Consider the following 19,687-nt stretch of genomic DNA (forward strand, 5'->3'; position numbering starts at 1 on the left):
TCAACAGAAGCAGAAGAAAATAATTAGTATAATTTGTTGTCACACCGGCTTTTCCTTTTGGTTCAAATGTATCTGCCATTTATCTGGACACTGAAAAAAGTCAATTCCTCTAGCTGCTGAGAAGTATTTTATATACATACACACACACTCAAATCATAAATTCTTATGACATTTAGTTGTCACAAGGTTAATACCCGAAATCGTGAACTCACAGAATTTTAGAGTTGGAGAAGGCTTGGGGGATCCTGTGGTCCAGTCGCCCCTTTCACAAAAGGTGAGAAAGCTGTAGGCCAGCGGAGATGAGTGGTCTTGCCAGCGGGTCACGCTGGTGGGCATGGCAGCTTGAGGGCTCACCCCCTTGGAAATCTAAGACATGAGTGCCCCTTCCCCAAACAGGGGCTCTGGAAGCTAGAGAGGAAAACAGTTTCCAACAGAAAACAAAAACATGAATGACAGTATGGATTCTGTTTTCATCTAGACTGCTAAATGCCATCCTGTATCATTCCTCTGACCTTCATCAAATACTCTCCTTTTAGAGGGATATATTAAAATCCTTTTGGAAAGAAGACTTCTAGTTACATGATCAGTTTTTCCTTCTGTGATATGGACTCCAGTGTGCACTTGTTCTCTCATTCCACACTTATCAAGGTGTTGGAGAGGTTCAGTTTGATCATCCCCCTAATTTTGGTTATGTAGGGAGACCTCATGTTGTCAGCTCTAATAGGTGAGACCTGCACTGAGGGTCAGAAGGGCTGAGGTCACAGAGCTGTTTTGTAGCAAAGCAAAGACCAAAAGTCAGATTTTTTGGATTTCATAGACCTAAGCTCTTCATTGAAATAGTGCTCTACATAATTACTCCTGAAACAAAATCTTTAACATGACACTGAACGTAATAGAATTATTTTTTAAACATTTTCATTAGCCATAGTTCCTCCCTTTGCATATATGTATTCTCTGTTCTTCCTTTTGTTTATCCTCTGCATTTCTCTTGCCCTGTCTTTTGGTCGGTTGGCAGTCCCTAGCCCGCAGGGTCCAGAGTCCCAGACAATGCCTTTTGTTCAAAGAATTTGTTTGGATTATAAGTATAATTTGATGATAAATTCAGACTGGTGTACTGATTTCATTTCACTGGAGCCACAGCATACCCAAGTTTTCCTTGATAAAAAAAAAAAAAAAAACAGCATCTCAGGGCGCCTGGGTGGCTCAGTCGGTTAAGTGTCCAACTCTTAATTTCAGCTTAGGTCATGATCTCATGGTTGTGCAGTGGAGACCTGCATGGCGCACTGAGCATAGAGCCTGCTTAAGATTCTTCCCCTCTCCCTCCACCCCTCCCCACCTCGCACATGAACACTCTCCCTCTCTCTCAGAAAAAAAAGACAGCATCTCATACTATTTAATTGTTGATCTTGATTTATTTGCTCATTCTAGAGTTTTGCTAAAATTCTTAACATATACATACATAAATGGAAATATCGTCAATTTCCTTCCCTTTACCTCTATCAGAATGATAATCTTTCCAGTCTGGACAAATAATTACATGTTTTTACGATAGTCTGTGATGGGGCGCCTGGGTGGCTCAGTCAGTTAAGCGTCTGACTTCAGCTCACGTCATGATCTCATGGTTAATGGGTTGGAGCTCCCGCGTCGGGCTCTGTGCTGACAACTCAGAGCCTGGAGCCTGCTTTGGATTCTGTGTCTCCTCCTCCTTCTGCCCCTCCCCCCCATCTATCTGTCTGTCTGTCTGTCTCTCTCCCTCTCTTTCTCTCTTTCTCTCTTTCTCTCAAAACTACATTTAAAAAAACATGAAAATAACCTGTGATAATTTTTTTCAAGCATCAGTAACTGATATTTACTATGCACTTATTATAAGTCATGCTTTTTGTGCTCTTTGCATGTGTAAACATGTTTAATACTTCCAACTACCCTATACATGCAGTGAGTAAGAATGTTAGGCTGGTTTTACAGTGAGGAAGTTGAGGCACAGAAGGGTTAAGTTACTTTCCCCAAGATCACATAGTAAATTAAGTGCAGGAGCAGGATTCAAACCCAGGCAGTCTGTTCTGTGAGTCTGAGCTCTAACCATCAGTATACTCTGTCTCAAAGTGAGTTCTCCCTGTTATTTTGCAAATATAATTGAATTTTGTAAATTCTGCTTTCATAGACCCGTGGAGAAGCATATCAGCCTAGAAAGAGATGATTTGTAAGAGTTCATCATCATGACCATCTTACAGATCACTCAGTACCTCAGAGATCAGCAACTTTTCCAGCCCTGATGCCACGAATAAGAAGAAAAACACAGTGACAAAGAGCTCAGTCAGTTCAGTGTCTGACTCTTGATTTTGGCTCAGGTCATGATCTCATGGTTCCTGAGCTCAAGCCCCACATTGGGCTCCATGCTGACAGTGCAGAGCCTTCTTGGGATATTCATTCATTCTCTCTCTCTTTCTCTCTCTCTCTCTCTCTCTCTTTCTTTCTCTCTTTCTCTCTCTCTCTCTCTTTCTCTCTCTCTCCCTCTCTCTCCACCCTCTCCCCACCCCCCTTCTCTCTCTGCCCCTCCCCACTCACACTCTTTCTCTAAATAAATAAATAGATAAACTTTAAAAAAAAAGTGACAAGTGTCACTCATAGGACTTAAGTGAGAGGTAGAGGTTGAGGGTAGGAACTAAGAGATCCATTGTAGGTATTGACTAAGTAGCATTAATATAGAGGTTTGGCTTCAACTGTCTTTACATTCTTCTTTTCTTTGTTTTTTTTTTAATTAAAAAATTTTTTTAAGGTTTATTCATTTTTCAGAGACAGAGTGTGAGTGGGGGAGGGGCAGAGAGAGAGGGAGACACAGAATCTGAAACAGGCTCCAGGCTCTGAGCTGTCAGCACAGAGCCGGATGTGGGGCCTGAACTCACGGACGGCAAGATCATGACCTGAGCTGAAGTCAGACACTTAACCAACTGAGCCACCCAGGTGCCCCTGTTTTTGGTTTTTGTTTTTTGTTTTTTTTAAGTAAACTGTATGCCCAAAATGGGGCTGAAACTCATGACCCTGAGACTGAGTCGCATCCTCTACCAATGGAGCCAGCCAGGCACCCCCATCCTTACATTCTTTATATAAATAAAATATGTACATCCCCCTCTACTTTTCCCCTTACAGTAGCTCTCAGACTTAAATGTAAACTGATTAAAAAGAAGCCTAGGTGGGAATGCAAACTGGCGCAGCTACTCTGGAAAACAATATGGAGGTTCCTCAACCCAGCAATTGTCGTACCCGACGACCCAGCAATTGCACAACTAGGTATTTATTCAAAGAATATAGGAATGCTGATTTTAAGGGGCACATGCACCCCAATGTTTATAACAACACTATCAACAGTAGCCAAAGTATGGAAAGAGCCCAAATGTCCATTGACTGATAAATGGATGAAGAAGATGTGGTATATACATGCAATGGAATAATACTAGGCAATCAAAAAAGACTGAAATCTTGCCATTTGCAACAATGTGGATGGAACTAGAGGGTATTATGCCAAGCAAAAGTAGAGAAAGACTTCACTTGTGTGGAATTTAAGATACAGAACGGATGAACATAAGGGAAGGAAAGCAAAAATAATATAAAAACAGGGAGGGGGACAAAACACAAGAGACTCTTATATAGAGAGAACAAACTGAAAGTTGCTGGAGGGGTTGTGAGTAGGAGGATGGGCTAAATGGGCAAGGGGCATTAAGGAGGACACTTGTTGGGATGAGCCCTAAGTGTTATATGTAGGGGATGAATCACTGCATTCTACTCCTGAAATCATTATTGCATTCTGTGCTAACTAACTTGAATGTAAATTAAAAAACAAAACAAAAACAGTTAAGCAACTTGTGGCCAACCTGGTTTCCTTTCTATCTGTCCATCCACTTCCCTTACTCCTAAATTCCTTTAAAGCAAATTCCAGGCATCTATTTCATGTGTAAATATTTCGGTGTGTGTATCTAAAACACCATACCATTATCACCCCTAAATTTTTATAATTCTTTAATAGCTATAGATATGCAGTCATTGTTCTGATGTCCAGTTGTCATAGAAATCCATATTTTAAAAAGTTTGTTTGTATCAGGGCTCAAGATCTCCACGTTGCAATTGGTGGATAGACCTTTAAATCACCTTTACCCTCAAGGGGGTCCCATCTCTCTTTTTTTTTCCTTGAAATGTTTTTGTTAAGCTGGATTTTTAATCCTTTAGAGTTTTCCAGAGTCTGCATTTTGCTGACTGCAGCTTCCACTGTGGTTTAACATGTTCCTCTGTTCTCTCAATCTCCAGAGTAGTTGACTCTTTTTTTCTTTTTCCTATTCCTTACTGTTTGTTTGCTGCACATTGTACAAAAGTAGAAAAATAAACATTTCTTATGGTTATGTATGGATATGGGGGGAGGGAAGGAAGAAGCCTAGGAATCTTTCTCCCCCCTACTGCCCTTTGGCCTACCCTGAAGTCACAACTTTGTCTTCCCACTGAGTAGAGATTGTGTCTCATCTCTGGTGTGAAAGCCTAGCACAGTGCCTGACTTACGATACTCAATAGCTGTTCAGAGGATTAATAAATGCAGATCAATATACTTTGCTTCCTGAAACCTGGACTGATATCCATGCAATTTTATAGTAACTGTCAGCATACGTTGAAAGGGTGCTAATTATGGGATGTACGTTATAGAAAGGCTAGAAGCCTTTTCAAAGTGTGAATTCACGTCATGAGTGTTACGAACATGTGAGTGTCTATGCCGGCAACTCCTAGGCACTCCTTATTGGTATGTTAGTTTTTAATAGGTTTTGATTAGCCTAGGTCTCCACAATGAAATACCAGGAAAGGCCTCCATCTGGTCTGCTTTGCCTTTTCGAGGCGGTGGCCTGTATCTCTTTGCTTAGAGCCTGAATATGAAGCAAGGCAATCTGGCCCCAGAGCCTGCACACTCACTTCTATGTCAGAACATAGAAACTGTCAAGAATGAGAACTGTCCACTCTGGGCTGCCTGGATGGCTCAGTAGGTTGAGCGTCTGACTTCAGCTCAGGTCATGATGTCACAGTTCATGAGTTCGAGCCCCGCATCAGGCTTGCTGATGTCAGCCTGTCAGCGCAGAGCCAGTGTCCTATCTTCTGTCCCCCTCTCTCTGCCCCTCTCCTGCTTGCATTCTCTCAAAAAATAAGTATTTAGAAAACAAAACAAAAAACTGTCCACTCTGTTATGTGCTTCCCTGCATTCTATCATTTAATCCCCATTTTACCTCAGGGGGGAACTAGGGCCCAAGGAAGTTAAGAAACTTGCTGGCTAGTAAATGGTAGCACAGGAGCTCGGATCCAGTGGGGCCTGGCTCCAGAGACTATTCAACACCAAGGTTGGCTCAGTATTCTAAAGAGCAAGAGGACTTGAAGTTGCAGGTGGAAGGATCCTGGCATGCACTGTTAATGAGTGCTCTCTTAAAGGTACTTCCTGCCCACTGCCCCTGTCTGAAATAAGCCCCCAGAGACACAGCTTGGCCAAGCAGAGGCCATAACCTCCACTGAGGTTGCGCAGCCCCCGGAAGGGCCAGATTCCTTGCAACACAGCCGCTGGGGCTCAGCAGAGGGTGGCCCGGGGGTCCTTCATTCCCGATGCACTCAAGAACTTGCTGGGAAACAACAGGAATGGGCTTCCAAGGCTGTGGCCCTAACTTGGTGGTTTTTTGGTCTGGCACTTGCAGAAGCTCCGTTACAATTAGAGCCTTCTTGTATATTGATTGTAGAAAAGAGACCTTTATCTTAGTATGTCAAGGAAACTCCAAAAACGTAGTTTCTCAGAAGAGAAACTAATCGTCCATTAGTAATTGATGGATTTAGTAAACCAGCAGGCTATGTATGGAATTAGGAAATATTGTCACTAACATACTGCTTTTCATTTCCTCTCACCCCAGCCACCATGCCTGTCTTTTTTCAGGGGCCATGAACCCCAAACGCTCACTATATTTCACAGTGATTTAGAGCTATTTATCATCTCATTAGTCCAATCCCAGGGATTTTATTGGCAGTGCTATTTAGGATGCTGGAGATGGAGAAGAATAATGCTGGGTACATACTAGGTATTTGGTAAATATTTGTTAAGTGAACAAATGAATGGACAAGCTGACTATAAAATGGCTTTCTGCCCATCATTTGTTTCTCACCAAATGCCTATTTTACTCTCACTGTATAAAAGCAATATTAAGAATCCAAAAGCGCCTAGCACACTGTTGGTGCCCTAGCTAAAGTTAGGTCCATGATACTGGATGGGTACATAGATGTCTATGACACATGGCAGAGGGTCAGAAGTGCTATCAATAAGAAGGTCCTGGCAGTTGGAAGAACAAGATGGCCATGGCTGGGGAACCAGGGAACGCATAGCAGTAGGTGAAATCTGAGCTTGCCTTAGAGGATGAGTCAAAAGGTTAGGTTGAGGTGCTGGGGGAGGATATGGCAGGCAGTGGGATTGGCTTGGGAGGAGACCACAGTGGCAGGAAAGTGTGCACATTCTGAGGAGGGAGCTTTAAGTGATTGACTCAGAATAGTGTACAGAGTGGTACTTGGGCTGGTGTTACGACTACACTTGGAGGTCCTCCATGTGGAAGGAGACATGACAAGTCTGAGAAAAGGTCAGAGAGAGTGAGAAAAGAGAAAAGGCCCTATAACTGTTATCCTACATTGTCTTTCTTTCCATTCCTCCTGTTTTATGCTAAATGAGGTTACTTCACACCCCACACCATCTTGTATATCTTCATGAGATTATTGCTAAAATACTGCTTTGATCATGCTATTTACAGCTCTGTGGATTCATGAACCCCTAGAGTCCATGTAAAACTTTTTGGTTGAGGTTTCAAGGCTCTCCTAATCTGGCCTGTGACAACTTCTGCATTCTTATCCTCTGGCTCCCTCACCGAATCATCCACTTTTCAAGCCCTTCCCTAAATCCCCTCCTCGAAGTCATAGTTTACTTATGTCCACCTTACCTACATACCTTTACCCTTACCCCACATACCTTTGCTGGTACTACCCTTCCAGCTTGAATGTCCTCTCCCTTCATCCATGTCCATCAGAATCTCCAAGCCCCATTTTTTAATCTCCAAAAATTTAAACTCTTAGAGGGAGGAAACCAAGGGACACCTGGGTGGCTTAGTTGGTTGAGCATCCAACCTTGGTTCAGGTCATGATCTCACGGTTCATGAATTTGAGCCCCACGTTAGGCTCTCTGCTGTCAGCACAGAGCCCACTTTGGACCCTCTGTCCACCTCTCTCTGCCTCTACTCCATGTGCATGCATGCACTGTCTCTCAAAAATAAATAAACATTAAAAAAAAAAGAAGTAGGAAACCAAATCTTTAAAGTTACATGCGTCGTTGCCTTATGGATAATAAGCACCAAGCAAATAGTGAATGAATAATTATCTGTCAGCCCTTCTTTTCCACTATTCCTAAATATAACCAAGAATAGCTCTATCCCCCAGGTAAAGAGGAGTTCCGTTTGCACAATGTTTTAGAGTTACCAAAGTTTACGACATAGCAGTCTAGAACACCAAATCTGGAATCAGACTGTCAAGGTCTCAACTGTTGCTGCCACTTGCCAGCTGTGTGACCTTGGGCAAGTTAATTAACCTCTCTCTGCCTTTCTTGTGTCTTCTGTATAACAGAGAGAATAAAGGTACATACCTCCTAAGTGTTTTTAGAAAGACTAAATGAGCTATTATTTATAAAATGCTCAGAATGGTGTCTGGCACATCGGAAGCATTACATAATGCTTCTTCCCTAAATATATGCGTTGTACACATATATGTTAATGGTGTATATTATATATGTACACAGACATATTGTAAGTACTCAGCAAAGTCTGTAACACACACACACACCTAGGAACACACAATTGAGTGTCCACAATGACCTTGTAAGGTGAGCAGAAGTGTAAAATAAATTCCCTATACCTGGTAACTGGTAGATCCATTCCCGGAACCATGTCTCCTCACTTCTGTGCCACAAGTCGGAAAGTAATAAAGCCTCAATCCACTGATCCTCTCCAAACACATGGATACTTTTCAGATACATAATGATTTCATGACCCTAAATATTAAAATTTACCATAGATATTTTAATTATTTTGACTTAAAGTACAAGAGGAGTATAGGATACATTATATGACTCTGTCAATAAGGAAAAAAAAATATTAATAGCTTCTGTGCAAAAGTTTTTGCATAGGATTTCACAAGTGCAAAGAAATCCATGATATGGTCACTTTCTGTTTGACAATACTCTTCTACAGTTAAGAAAAGATGGATTAGGAAAGATAAATTGAGTGTGTTCAACGGAGAATTATGCAGGAGGTATTAGTAGAGAAGAATTCAAAGAGGAAAATATGTTATTGGAGTACATTTAAATGGATATATGACTATCATGTCATTTGGTATGCAAATACTTGTGTTTGCATGAAGCTTATGGAGAAGCTATTATTTTCTTTGCAGTATGTGTAAAAAAAAGGCACCTTTGAAAAATAAAAGCTTTCTTCTACTTCTTTGAAAAAAAGAAAACTGTCTTATTTTATTTTAAATACAAAACACATTTAACTGCTGTCAACAGCTTACATTTTAAATAATGCAGCTTGTACTTGCATTCATTATCTGCAATTAGAGTTCTAAAAAGCTTTTAGTGTTTTTCTCCCCAACTTTTAAAATTCATTCATTGTCATTGCTAACATTTTAGAAAATAGTGGAAACCCTAAGTCACATTGGAAAACTGAACAAAGAAATTTCCTTCTGGAAATTACCATCAAACTAGGTAGAAAACCCTCAGCTATTGTGCTGAACCACGTTATGATGGGATATTTACACCCTTTTCTTGCTAGTGTTAGGTCAAGAATGTTTTCCTTTTTGGGGCTTCTTGGTGGCTCACTCAGTTAAGCCTCTGACTTTTCATTTCGGCACAGGTCACGATCTTATGCTTTGTCGGATCAAGTCCCACATCAGGCTCCATGCTGACAGTGGGGAGCCTGCTTGGGATTCTTGGTCTCTCGGTCTCTCTCCCCACCCCCTCACAGTAAATAAATAAACATTTTTTAAAAAAAGAGAATGTTTTTCTTTTAACCCAGGCTAGTTTATAAGTATCACCATGCTGGCAGCCAGCTCAGTGTCCTTAGTTCATAAGGCTTAGTTTCTGCAAATCACTTGGTTACACTGGTCCTCAGCATCTAAATAAAGCAAGAGTTCAAGTCTTTTCTTCAGGATGTTTTTAAAATAAATAATTCTCAGATACCCGGGGCTGTCTGGAATGCTTTTTCATCTATCTATGATGGAAGTCATATGTTCTCATTTCTTCCTGGGTATTAGCAAGAAGAATACAGTCAGCTAAGCAACTGTGTGTGTGTGTGTGTGTGTGTGTGTGTGTGCGCGCGCGCGCGCGCGCGCGTGCGTGTGTGTGTGTGTGTGTGTGTGAGAGAGAGAGAGAGAGAGAGAGAGAGGGATATTTTTTTTTTCACCCTCTCTTTAAAGATGTAATTGGAACCAGGACCCAAATGGTGTGTGGGTTTGCTTCAGGCAGGGTATACAAACAGAGCCAAGCCTCGAAATGCAAGGTGTGTAGTAAATTCATTGACCTCGCTGTTTGCCCAGCTGTAGGGTCACTCCCTTTTCATTCCCCAGCTGCCCAGCTGCTTCTTAATGCTATTTTATTTTTCTTTTAAACTGAAGTAACCAACGAAACTTTTCCTGGACAGGTTTGGTAATGACTAAAAACAGACAACTTTGCGATTACACACAGCTCAGAAAAAGCTGCCATGCTTTGTACTTTACCCTTACTTTGTTCTTGTTCAACAATGCCTGTAATGTGATTTGCTAGCTTACCTTTTTAAGGAAAGACATTATCAGATTTTATGAAAATAAGTAAAAACTCTTCATTTACCCCATGTTTTCCTTTTCAAAAAGTCACCTTGGAAATATGTATTAAGTTGAACCATAAGAAAGTGCTGACTTCCTACCTTCTATATAACCTACCAAAACAGCAATTTCATGTGCTTCAACCTAAGTAAATATATTGCGGTGATGCTTCCGGTTCCCAAACTATTTTAAGATTCATCTTTTGAGATGAAAAAAATATCAAGTTCCTTACTTCAAAATGTGACATTAAATCTCTTCTTAACAACTACATTTTAGTTATAAAGGTGGCTCTGAATAACTTCTAGTTATTTAGGAATGAAATAAAATCTGTTTTATGTGGATGCAAATTTGACATAATTTATGAAAAAGTGCCACCACGAATAATTGGGTGCTAAATTCTGGTATGTTCCTTGATACGTCCATGGCATTGGAGTCCTACTGTGATATGTTGTTTCTTTTAAGGAGTATAAATGTGCTTAAAGTCAACAAGTTTCAGAATTGGCCCAGACGTCTGGCTCTATTTATAAATAGCAGATTGATATTATATTGGAAAACTGTGATTTTTAGGTAAAATCTTTGAAAATCTGTGACTTTTATTCTGTATCTAAAAAAACAAGGATTATATACAGATATAGTAGATACTGTAAGAGTAAATATACTTATTTATTACTCGAGAAAATGTTTGTTAAGCATCTCTGTTTTCTAAATGCTTTGGAAAATATACAGATCACTTTTTTTTCAGATTAGCAGAGTATTAAATAGGAAGTTTGTGTCAAAACTTCCAAAATGTGCAGATTGTCTAACTGTAATTCTCTGAAAATGTACCATAGGAAATATAATTTTGTGCATAAATATTTCTGTAACAATAATATAATCAAAATGTTTAAAGATTCAAATTTTATTTTAACAAAAATTTTAGTTGAGAATTGTTTGTGTAAGTTTATAACATACATGGAAAGGATACATTAAAAACTTTATTTTCGGGGCGCCTGGGTGGCGCAGTCGGTTAAGCGTCCGACTTCAGCCAGGTCACGATCTCCCGGTCCGGGAGTTCGAGCCCCGCGTCAGGCTCTGGGCTGATGGCTCAGAGCCTGGAGCCTGTTTCTGATTCTGTGTCTCCCTCTCTCTCTGCCCCTCGCCCGTTCATGCTCTGTCTCTCTCTGTCCCAAAAATAAAATTTAAAAAAACGTTGAAAAAAAAACCTTTATTTTCTATATATTCCTAAAGTTATTAAAATGCAACTTAGGTGTATCATTTATAAAACAAGAAATAGGATACATATAAAGGGTTTCAGCACAGCTTTCTTTATAAAGCAAAAAGTTGAAATATCCTAAAATGTTCAACAATTGGAAATTAGTCAAGCTGTGTCCCAGTCATATAAAAAAATATTATACAGTCCTTAAAAATATTTTTAGAAGAACATTTAGTGTTATAGAAAAGTGTTCTGATCTGTTAAATGAAAAGAGGATATAGAAGATTAAAAATTGTTAACACAGTATGGTACAAATGTTTTAAAAGGAGAAACGTGTCATTTTCAAGTAAAGAAGTGTGTGTGTCTGTGTGTTTTCATAGGAAAAAGACCCAAGTGGCTGGACCAGAAATCTTAACAGTGGTTATCTCTGTGTGCTTTTTATATTTTCTTTTTTGTGTCATATGTTTTCTGCATTGAACATAAAGTATTACTTTGTGGTCAGAAAAACAATTATTTTTAACTATGTATGTACGAACTTTAATATTTCCATTTTGTATTTTGACAAGTAGATTTTATACAAAAAAAAACTGTTTAGTAAAATCTGTGCTAATTTGGAGTTTTTTATAATTCCAAGGTTGGGGTAAAATTTATCCATGAATAATGGTTTATTCTGCAGATTAATAATGCAGAGATTTTAGAGAACACTTTTAAGCTTAAGGGAACTTTTCAAGTGCACTGAAAGCATGCGTAAGACTCTGTAAATCACTTTTTCATCAAAGCCTATCCCCTAAGTGCCTCTTCCTGGCAGGTTAATTTGCATATTTCTCCTTGCTTTATGTAGACGCAATCGTCCATAATTCATCTGTTTGACTAGCAATTTGGCTCTCCCCCTGCCAGTTGGAAGGTGATATTTTTAACGTATTCCTCATATAATGGCTTCCATTCACTCTCTGAGTTATAGACAGGCATCTTGTAACAATTTGGGTCACATTTTCACAGGTGATGAAAACATACCATATGTATCATGCAGAGAGCATCAGTGCAGAGAGCAAGCTGAAAGAGGCTGAGAAACAAGAAGAAAAGCAAATTGGAAGGTCCGGTGACCCGGTCTTTCATATCAGACTGGAAGAGAGACATCAGCGGCGAAGCTCTGTAAAGAAAATTGAGAAAATGAAAGAAAAAGTAAGTAAAACCATTACAGAGCCTTTCTGTCCTCACTTGAGGTGACAGTTGCAATAACTGATAGACACACATTATAAATTGTGAAATGACACACATTTCCTCCAACAGGAATGAAAAATGTTTAAAAAATATAAAAATCATGTAATAACAGCTGGACATCATTTAGTATTGAATGCCAAGTATTCAGTACACAATGTGGAGAACTTGAATATTAACAAAGAGATTTCATTGCAAATGGGCCTGAAGCTCAAATACATACTTGGGTACTTTTAGTTCTTTAAATCAGTTACAAAATGTACTTTTCTCAGAGGACTTCAAAGTTCATTTGTATATGTAGAATACATTGTTCAAATTAATAGAAAGTCATGTATTTTTCTGTGACTAAGTGACTTTGTTCTCTTTCCCAATACCTGGACCTTCTTCATTTCCAGAGACAAGCAAAGTATTCGGAAAATAAGCTAAAATCAATTAAGGCACGGAATGAGTATCTCTTAACCCTTGAAGCAACCAATGCCTCGGTTTTCAAGTATTATATTCATGACCTTTCAGATTTAATTGACGTAAGTACTTGAAATTTTTATGTTTTCCATATTTTTTTTTTTACTTTTTTGAACTTATTTATTTTTTTTAGTGATCTCTACGCCCGTACGCCCAATGTGGGACTTGATCACTAACGAGAGTGATCACTCACTCTTTCAGGGCACCTGGATGGCTCAGTTGGTTAAGTGTCTGACTCTCGAGTTTGGCTCGGGTCATGATCTCATGGTTTGTGAGTTTGAGCCCAGCATCAGGCTCTGCATCAGCACAGAGCCTGCTTGGGATTTTCTCTCTCCATCTCTCTCTCTGTCAAAATAAATAAATAAACTTAAAAAAAAAAAAAAAGAGAGAGAGTCATTCACTCTTCCAACTGAGCCAGCCAGGCACCCCTATGTTTTCCATATTGAGATGTAATTAGCAATAACTGTGTTTTATTGATTCTGAAATACTGTCATTTCTGAAACCGGTGTTATTTTATGTAATACTTAGAAGGAAAAAATGCTGCCAGTTAAACTGTACGTGTCGATTCTAAGATGCATGTGAAAAAGTGTGCATCCCCAAACCAATAGAAAGCAAATTATTAAGTTCCGTGAAGCTATGAATGCCTGGTAAACTCAGCTGGGAAGGGGACCTACTCATCTTTAAATTATGCGATGGCACAACCCTAAATGCATTCGTTGATTCCAAATACATTTCTTGGTTATTAGGGCACCTGGGTGGGTCAGTTGGTTAAGCGTCCAACTTCGGCTCAAGTCATGATCTCATGGTTCATGGGTTCGAGCCCCGCATCGGGCTCTGTGCTGACAGCTCAGAGCCTGGAGCCTGCTTCAGGTTCCGTGTCTCCCTCCCTCTCTGTCCTTTACTCGCTCACACTCTGTCTCTCTCCTCCTGAAAAATAAATAAACATTAAAAAAAAATACATTTCTTGGGCCCCACTATTGTGAGATGCTGAGGCTTTGACAAACATATACACTTGTTTTTCCTTTTTTAAGTTTTTATTTTAATTCAAGTTAACGTACAATATTCTATTAATTTAAAGTGTATGGTATTATGATTTAACAGTTCCGTACACCACTCTGTGCTCATTACAACAAGTGCCTTCCTTAATTTCCATCACCTATTTTACCCGTCCCCCACCCCCAAGCATATACACTTCTTCAGGAATGGAAAGTGGAAAATACAGATGCTAAGCAAATGATGACACGCATGATAGCTTTGTTACTAGTTGTGGTAAATACTGTAAGCAAAATAGAGTGGACAGAAACCACGTTTATAAATTTATCTAACGCTATACTTTCCATCTGAGGATATGCTATGAAAAGCGGTAATGGGGCTCATTCCGAACCCTCTAAGTCTATATGCACTGTTAGGTTCATGCGGTGATTACTGCTGTGACTTCCCATCTGCATCATGCTTTCATTCAGAAAACCTGCGCTGAGTAGCACGGTCACTGTGCCAACACTGTAGGAGACCACAGAGGTGACACAGACAGAAATCCCAGTCTGAAAACACACATATCTGCAAATAAAAGAAAAAAAGCGATGTCGTAAGAAAAGCACAGATGAAGTGATAGAGGTTCACAGAGTTTACTGCTGGGAACTTTATTCATGTGCTGCTTTGTATTGAATTCAACAATTTAAAGATGATAAAAATTTTTCCTATGGCTCCTAGTAGATCTACAGTAGGTTAAAGCAACTTTATTTATTTCAATTTAAGTCTCATGGAGTTAGCTATTTTAGAGCCACAGTTTGGGACTTCTGCAAAAGAATTGCTAAGTAAGGGAATTATTTTTTTTAGTTTATTAACACTGATCTACTTTATATATATATATATATATATATATATATATATATATATATATATATGAAGTTTGTTTATTTTGGGGAGTGAGCAAGCAGGAGAGGGGCAGACACCTTCGAGAGAGGGAGAGAAAGAGAATCCCAGGCGAGCTCTGCACTGTCAGATGCTTAACCGACTGAGCCACCCAGGCACCCCTGAGGTGCCTTTTCTTTTTTTTAATTTGAGTCTAAAAACAGTTTTATCTCCTACTGTCATAATTTCTTTATACAGAACCCTTTAGTAATAAAACCAGGAAAAACTTTTTTCTCTTCCTTTCTTACAAGTATTTTAATCAAGTAATTAATTTTCTTATGGCGCTCTGGTGAAAGGAATTTTTTTTCTTCTAGACTTCTAGGTTTTCTGAATAAAAATTAATGATTTTATGGCCCCTGTTTTCAAACTTAGATTTGTAAGAATTCTGCAAAGTATATAGAATATAGAGCTAATTCTTTGTAACTACTCCACTTGCTTATTTTTTTGGTTTAGGGCTTATTTTTGGAGTACTTGGCTAGGCCCAAATGAGTTTAACACAAGGAAAGGTCTCCATATATTGAAAAGTATTTCTTTAACACCTGCAGGGTACCAAGCACTCTTCTTGACAGCGGGGATCCAGCAATGAACAAAACAAAAGTCCCTGTCTTCATGGAGTTTATGTAGTCGTTAAGGAGTCAGCTCATAAACACATTTACATGCACACACACATTATACAGTAGTGACAGTGCCATTAATAAAACCACCATCAGTCTACTTCTTTTGATGGTATTCAGGAAAAGCCTGGTATTCGAGAAGAGAAGTGAGCTGGAGAGCCCTATGCCTATATGGGGAAGGAATCCCTCATACAGAAGGACTGGTAAGGCTCAAGGCATAGAGGCAGTGACTTGTTTGGCAAGCTGAAGATGCTCAAGGAATAGCAAACAACGGAGTAAGTGAGGAGGAAGGTTCTGGAAGAGAATGTAGACAGAAACCCAATTACTTAGGGTGTTTTGGACAGGAAAAGGGGTTTAGATTGTGTTCTAAGTGTGGCGGGAAGCCATTGAAGGGTTTTACTCAGGGAAGTGACATCACGTAGTTGACATTTTAAAGACTCATTCTGGCATCTGGGTGGAAAGCAGACTGAGGCGGGTGAGGAAGACAAGAGTGAAAACAGCGAGCTGTATCTAGAGTCTTTTGCCATTGTCCAGGCTAGAGATGGTGCTGACTTGGACTGGCATAGTAGCAATAAACCTGTGAGAAGTAGTTGGTTGGATTCAAAATATATTGAAAGTAGAGCTAGTAGGAATTTGATATAGTAGTTGGAAAGAAGGATAAACAGGACTCCAGGTTCAGATCCTGAGTAACTAGGTTAACAATGGTGCTTTTTACTGAGTTGGGGACCCTGGAGAGAAGTGGGTTGAAGGGCAGGGAGCCCTAGTTCTGTTACATATAGTAAGATTGAGATAGCCATTGGCCATCTGTGTGGCGATGTGCGGTAGCATTCTCAGTACTATTGGCATGTATAGGACAGGATTGACATTTCAGGAAAGTCACATTCACTTGTGGGGAAGTAGGTTCTACTTACATAAATGGGTTAGAAAAAAGCTTAGGGTGGAAAGCTGCCACCACGGGGTGAAAAACGCCCAAGGTTAGCTACTGAGATATTGCAAATATCTCGGTAAAATGTAAAAATACTCAGGATCATGAGTATTTTCCATCTGACACCAATATACTTTTGTACTTTGATCACAAACCCCACTTGCCCCCCAGACCCTTTGCTTCTTACACAAGTTAATGATTACTGTCTGATTGTCTTCTCCGTGTCAACGTGTGTAAGGTCTTGTTTTCTTCATGTTCACCATGTGGGTAATATCTTGTGAGCTCAGTAAATACAGAGCCGAAACCCCTGTTCAGGGCTCTTGTCCCCAACCGGACATTAGCCTCTCGTATTCAATTCTGCATCCGCTCTCTTGAGGGACAGGAGAGAACTCCAGATTCAGTCTGCGACAGTCACTGTCGTGGATATTTATAGAGCTCTTAGTCTGTGACAGGCAGGTTTCTACACATAATCTCACCAATTCATCACAAACCTCATGAGGTAAATACTATTTTCTACATTTTATAGATTAAAGCATTGAGGCTTAGGCCAGATAGCTTATCGAAGGTTACACAGTTAGGAGGTATGATAGGCTTCAAACTCAGACATTTAACCTCCAAACTAATTAACTCTGGTGTAAATAAGTAATGGTTAAATATATCAAGTAATTTTCAATTTTAAGAAAGGATGGACTTTTAAAAGATCAGCCTTAAATTTAAAATGTGAGTAATTCTCAGGGTGCCTGGCTTGCTCAGTTGGTTAAAGCATCCAACTTCAACTCAGATCATAATCTCACAGATCTTGGGTTTGAGCCCCACATTGGGCTCTGTGCTGACAGTGCAGACAGAGCCTGCTTGGGATTCTCTCTCTCTCCCTCTCTGTCCCTCTCTGTCCCTCTCTCTCCCTCTCTCTCCCTCTCTCTCTCTCTTTCTCCCTCTCTCTCTCTTTCTCCCTCTCTCTCTCTTTCTCCCTCTCTCTCTCTGTCCCTCCCCCCCCACTTTCAAAAAAATAATAAATTGTGAGTAATTTTCAAATAATACAACTTCATTATGAATTTTGAAAGAAATAAGAATTAAGAAATAAGAAATAAGAATTGTCATATTCAATTGAAGTTGAATCCTGTCAGTAAAAATTATGCATTCATTGACTCATCTTTGAGGCAGAGTGTGAATGTATATGTTCCAAAATGGCTGCTTATTTTGTAGGAATGCAATTTGCATATATAGTGGTGATCCTAAAAACCATTAAGCTTGACCCTTACTGATGAAAAAGAAACAGAATGATTATTATGCAGAGGCATCTAGAATCCTTTATGCTTTGTGAGCTTATGTAGCAAAATCACTTTTATAGTGAGCTATCTAATAATTATTGGAAGAGTTGTGAATACCTCTAGTGAGGAAAAAGTCAAGACGTTTTTAATGCATAACATTTTATATATGAAATGACATGGAAGGTGCTAAATGTATCTTTACTGAATCAAAGCATTGTAAATAATTAAGAATTCAAGTTGAGACCTTTTTTATATATTCCTCCCTTCGTTCTATTTGTGTCAATAATATGTCTCTTATTAATTTCCTACGCTAGACCATGATGAATGGATCTATTGGTATAAAACAGTCATACACATTTCCCATAGAATTTGTATTTTGAAACAGTCTCTTATTATTACAGAATTAGTACATGTACTTTGTAGAAAATTAGAAGAAATTACATGCAAAAATAGCATGATCACATTCTTACCACCCCAGATCATCACTGCTAAAATGTAGACTTTTTTTGTGTCCACATACACATTTTTATACCAGAAGAGTATGAAAGCATATTTTATATACGGCTTTTTAACCTACTTTTTTCAGTAACCTCCATCTATCCATCTCAGAAAATTTTCCGTTTAGGAAAATTTTAACTCCTCTAATGGCCAGACCATATTCCTAATTATGACCCCCCCCAAAAAACATTTTATAGCTAGTGTGTCTAGCCTAGACCAAATTTAGGATTACACATTGCATCTGGGTGATGTGTTCCTTTGGTTTGTTGTGGTTTTTTTAATCTAACAAAGCCCCTAATGAGACATGGACAGTTGTTCCTCAGAACATCTCAGCTTCTGGATTTGTGTCCATTCGTTATGGTGTCAGTTAACCTGTTTCTCTATTCCCTGCATTTCCTACAAAGTAAATGTTATATAAAGTCTTGATAAATTCAAGTTAAGCACTTTGCAGCAGTTACACCGTAGGTTATGTTGCTGTGTCTTATGTAGATACGTAACAACATCTGATTAAACCACCAGTAATGATGCTAAAATTGATCACTGGCTTGGGGTAATGTGACTCTGATTGCTCCATCAGAGTTAAGTGTTTTCCCCTTGCAACAAACAGGGTATTCTAAAACTTCTTGAATTTAGAGCCTATTAATTTGGAAGTATACTTATTTTTGGTTAGCAAAATGCTTTTTTTTTTTATTTTGAGAGAGAGTGCACAGAGGAAGTGGAGGGACAGAGAGAGAGACTCCCAAGCAGGCTCTGTGCTGCCAGTGCAGAGCCAGATCTTGGAACTCTGTCCCACAAGCTGTGAGATCACAACTTGAGCCAAGATCAAGAGTTATGCCCAGCCAACCGACTGAGCCAGCCAGGTGCCCCCAAAATGCTTTTTTAGAGTTCAAATTAATTATGTAAATGAAAGGGCCGCCTGGCTGGCTCAGTCGGAAGAGCATGCGATTCTTGACCTCATGGTTGTGCATTCGAGCCCCACATTGAATGTAGAGATTACTTAAGTAAATAAACCTTTAAAAAAATGTTGTAAATTAAAGAATAACATATTTTTAGGCACTTCAGATTAATCACTTTACACATGTACTGTTTGAAACCCTATTCAATGGAATCCTCTTTTGTTAATTACTACAGTTCTAAAAAATCTAATGTAACACTTTGATAGACTAGTTCAAGTCTTTTCTGTGTATTTGAAGGTAATCTAATGTTTTTTTACAAATATATTTAATAATTCCAGTTTGTCTATTTTTTATAAACTTCACCTTTACCTATCACTGTTAGTTTGAATTAATATACCTTTGTCTCTGTCTCTCTGAGAAGTGGCTATCGATGTGGAAGCATTCTATTTCTAACTAATAGCTATTGGATTTCTTCTGGAATTTATTTTTAATAAATCTTAAATTCTCCGTTGTGCTTTGTTGCAATTATTAACTTAATTTTGTGATGAACTCTACCCTGCAAACAACACTTCTATAAATTTAGTATGTAAATGAACTTGATCAAATTCAAACTAACAATGTAAGCTATCAGACCTCTAAAGTTTATCGAAGGTAATATAATGAAGAAAATGATGGCTCAGTTGTTAACTTATTAGTTCAACTGGAAATATTTGAATATAGTATACCAAACAAGGTTTAGACATTTTTGGGTACTGCAAATACAGTTATCTCTAGGGAGAAGGGATGAGGTGATTTAGGAGAGGAATTTT

At 39.0% G+C, this 19,687-nt stretch overlaps 1 protein-coding gene across 3 annotated transcripts in view; it reads left to right on the forward strand.

Annotated features, from left to right (window-relative positions):
• SRGAP1 (SLIT-ROBO Rho GTPase activating protein 1) overlaps positions 1-19,687 on the forward strand; it is a 284,852-nt gene that overhangs the window by 180,139 nt on the left and 85,026 nt on the right. For all 3 annotated transcript variants that reach the window (XM_047865066.1, XM_047865065.1, XM_047865067.1), the window contains exons 5-6: positions 12,086-12,268; positions 12,700-12,828. In XM_047865066.1, coding sequence (XP_047721022.1) covers positions 12,086-12,268; positions 12,700-12,828 — 312 coding nt within the window. The remainder of the gene's footprint in view (positions 1-12,085; positions 12,269-12,699; positions 12,829-19,687) is intronic.

Source organism: Prionailurus viverrinus, chromosome B4 (genome assembly GCF_022837055.1).
Source record: "Prionailurus viverrinus isolate Anna chromosome B4, UM_Priviv_1.0, whole genome shotgun sequence".
In the NCBI taxonomy this organism is placed as follows: Eukaryota; Metazoa; Chordata; class Mammalia; order Carnivora; family Felidae; genus Prionailurus; species Prionailurus viverrinus.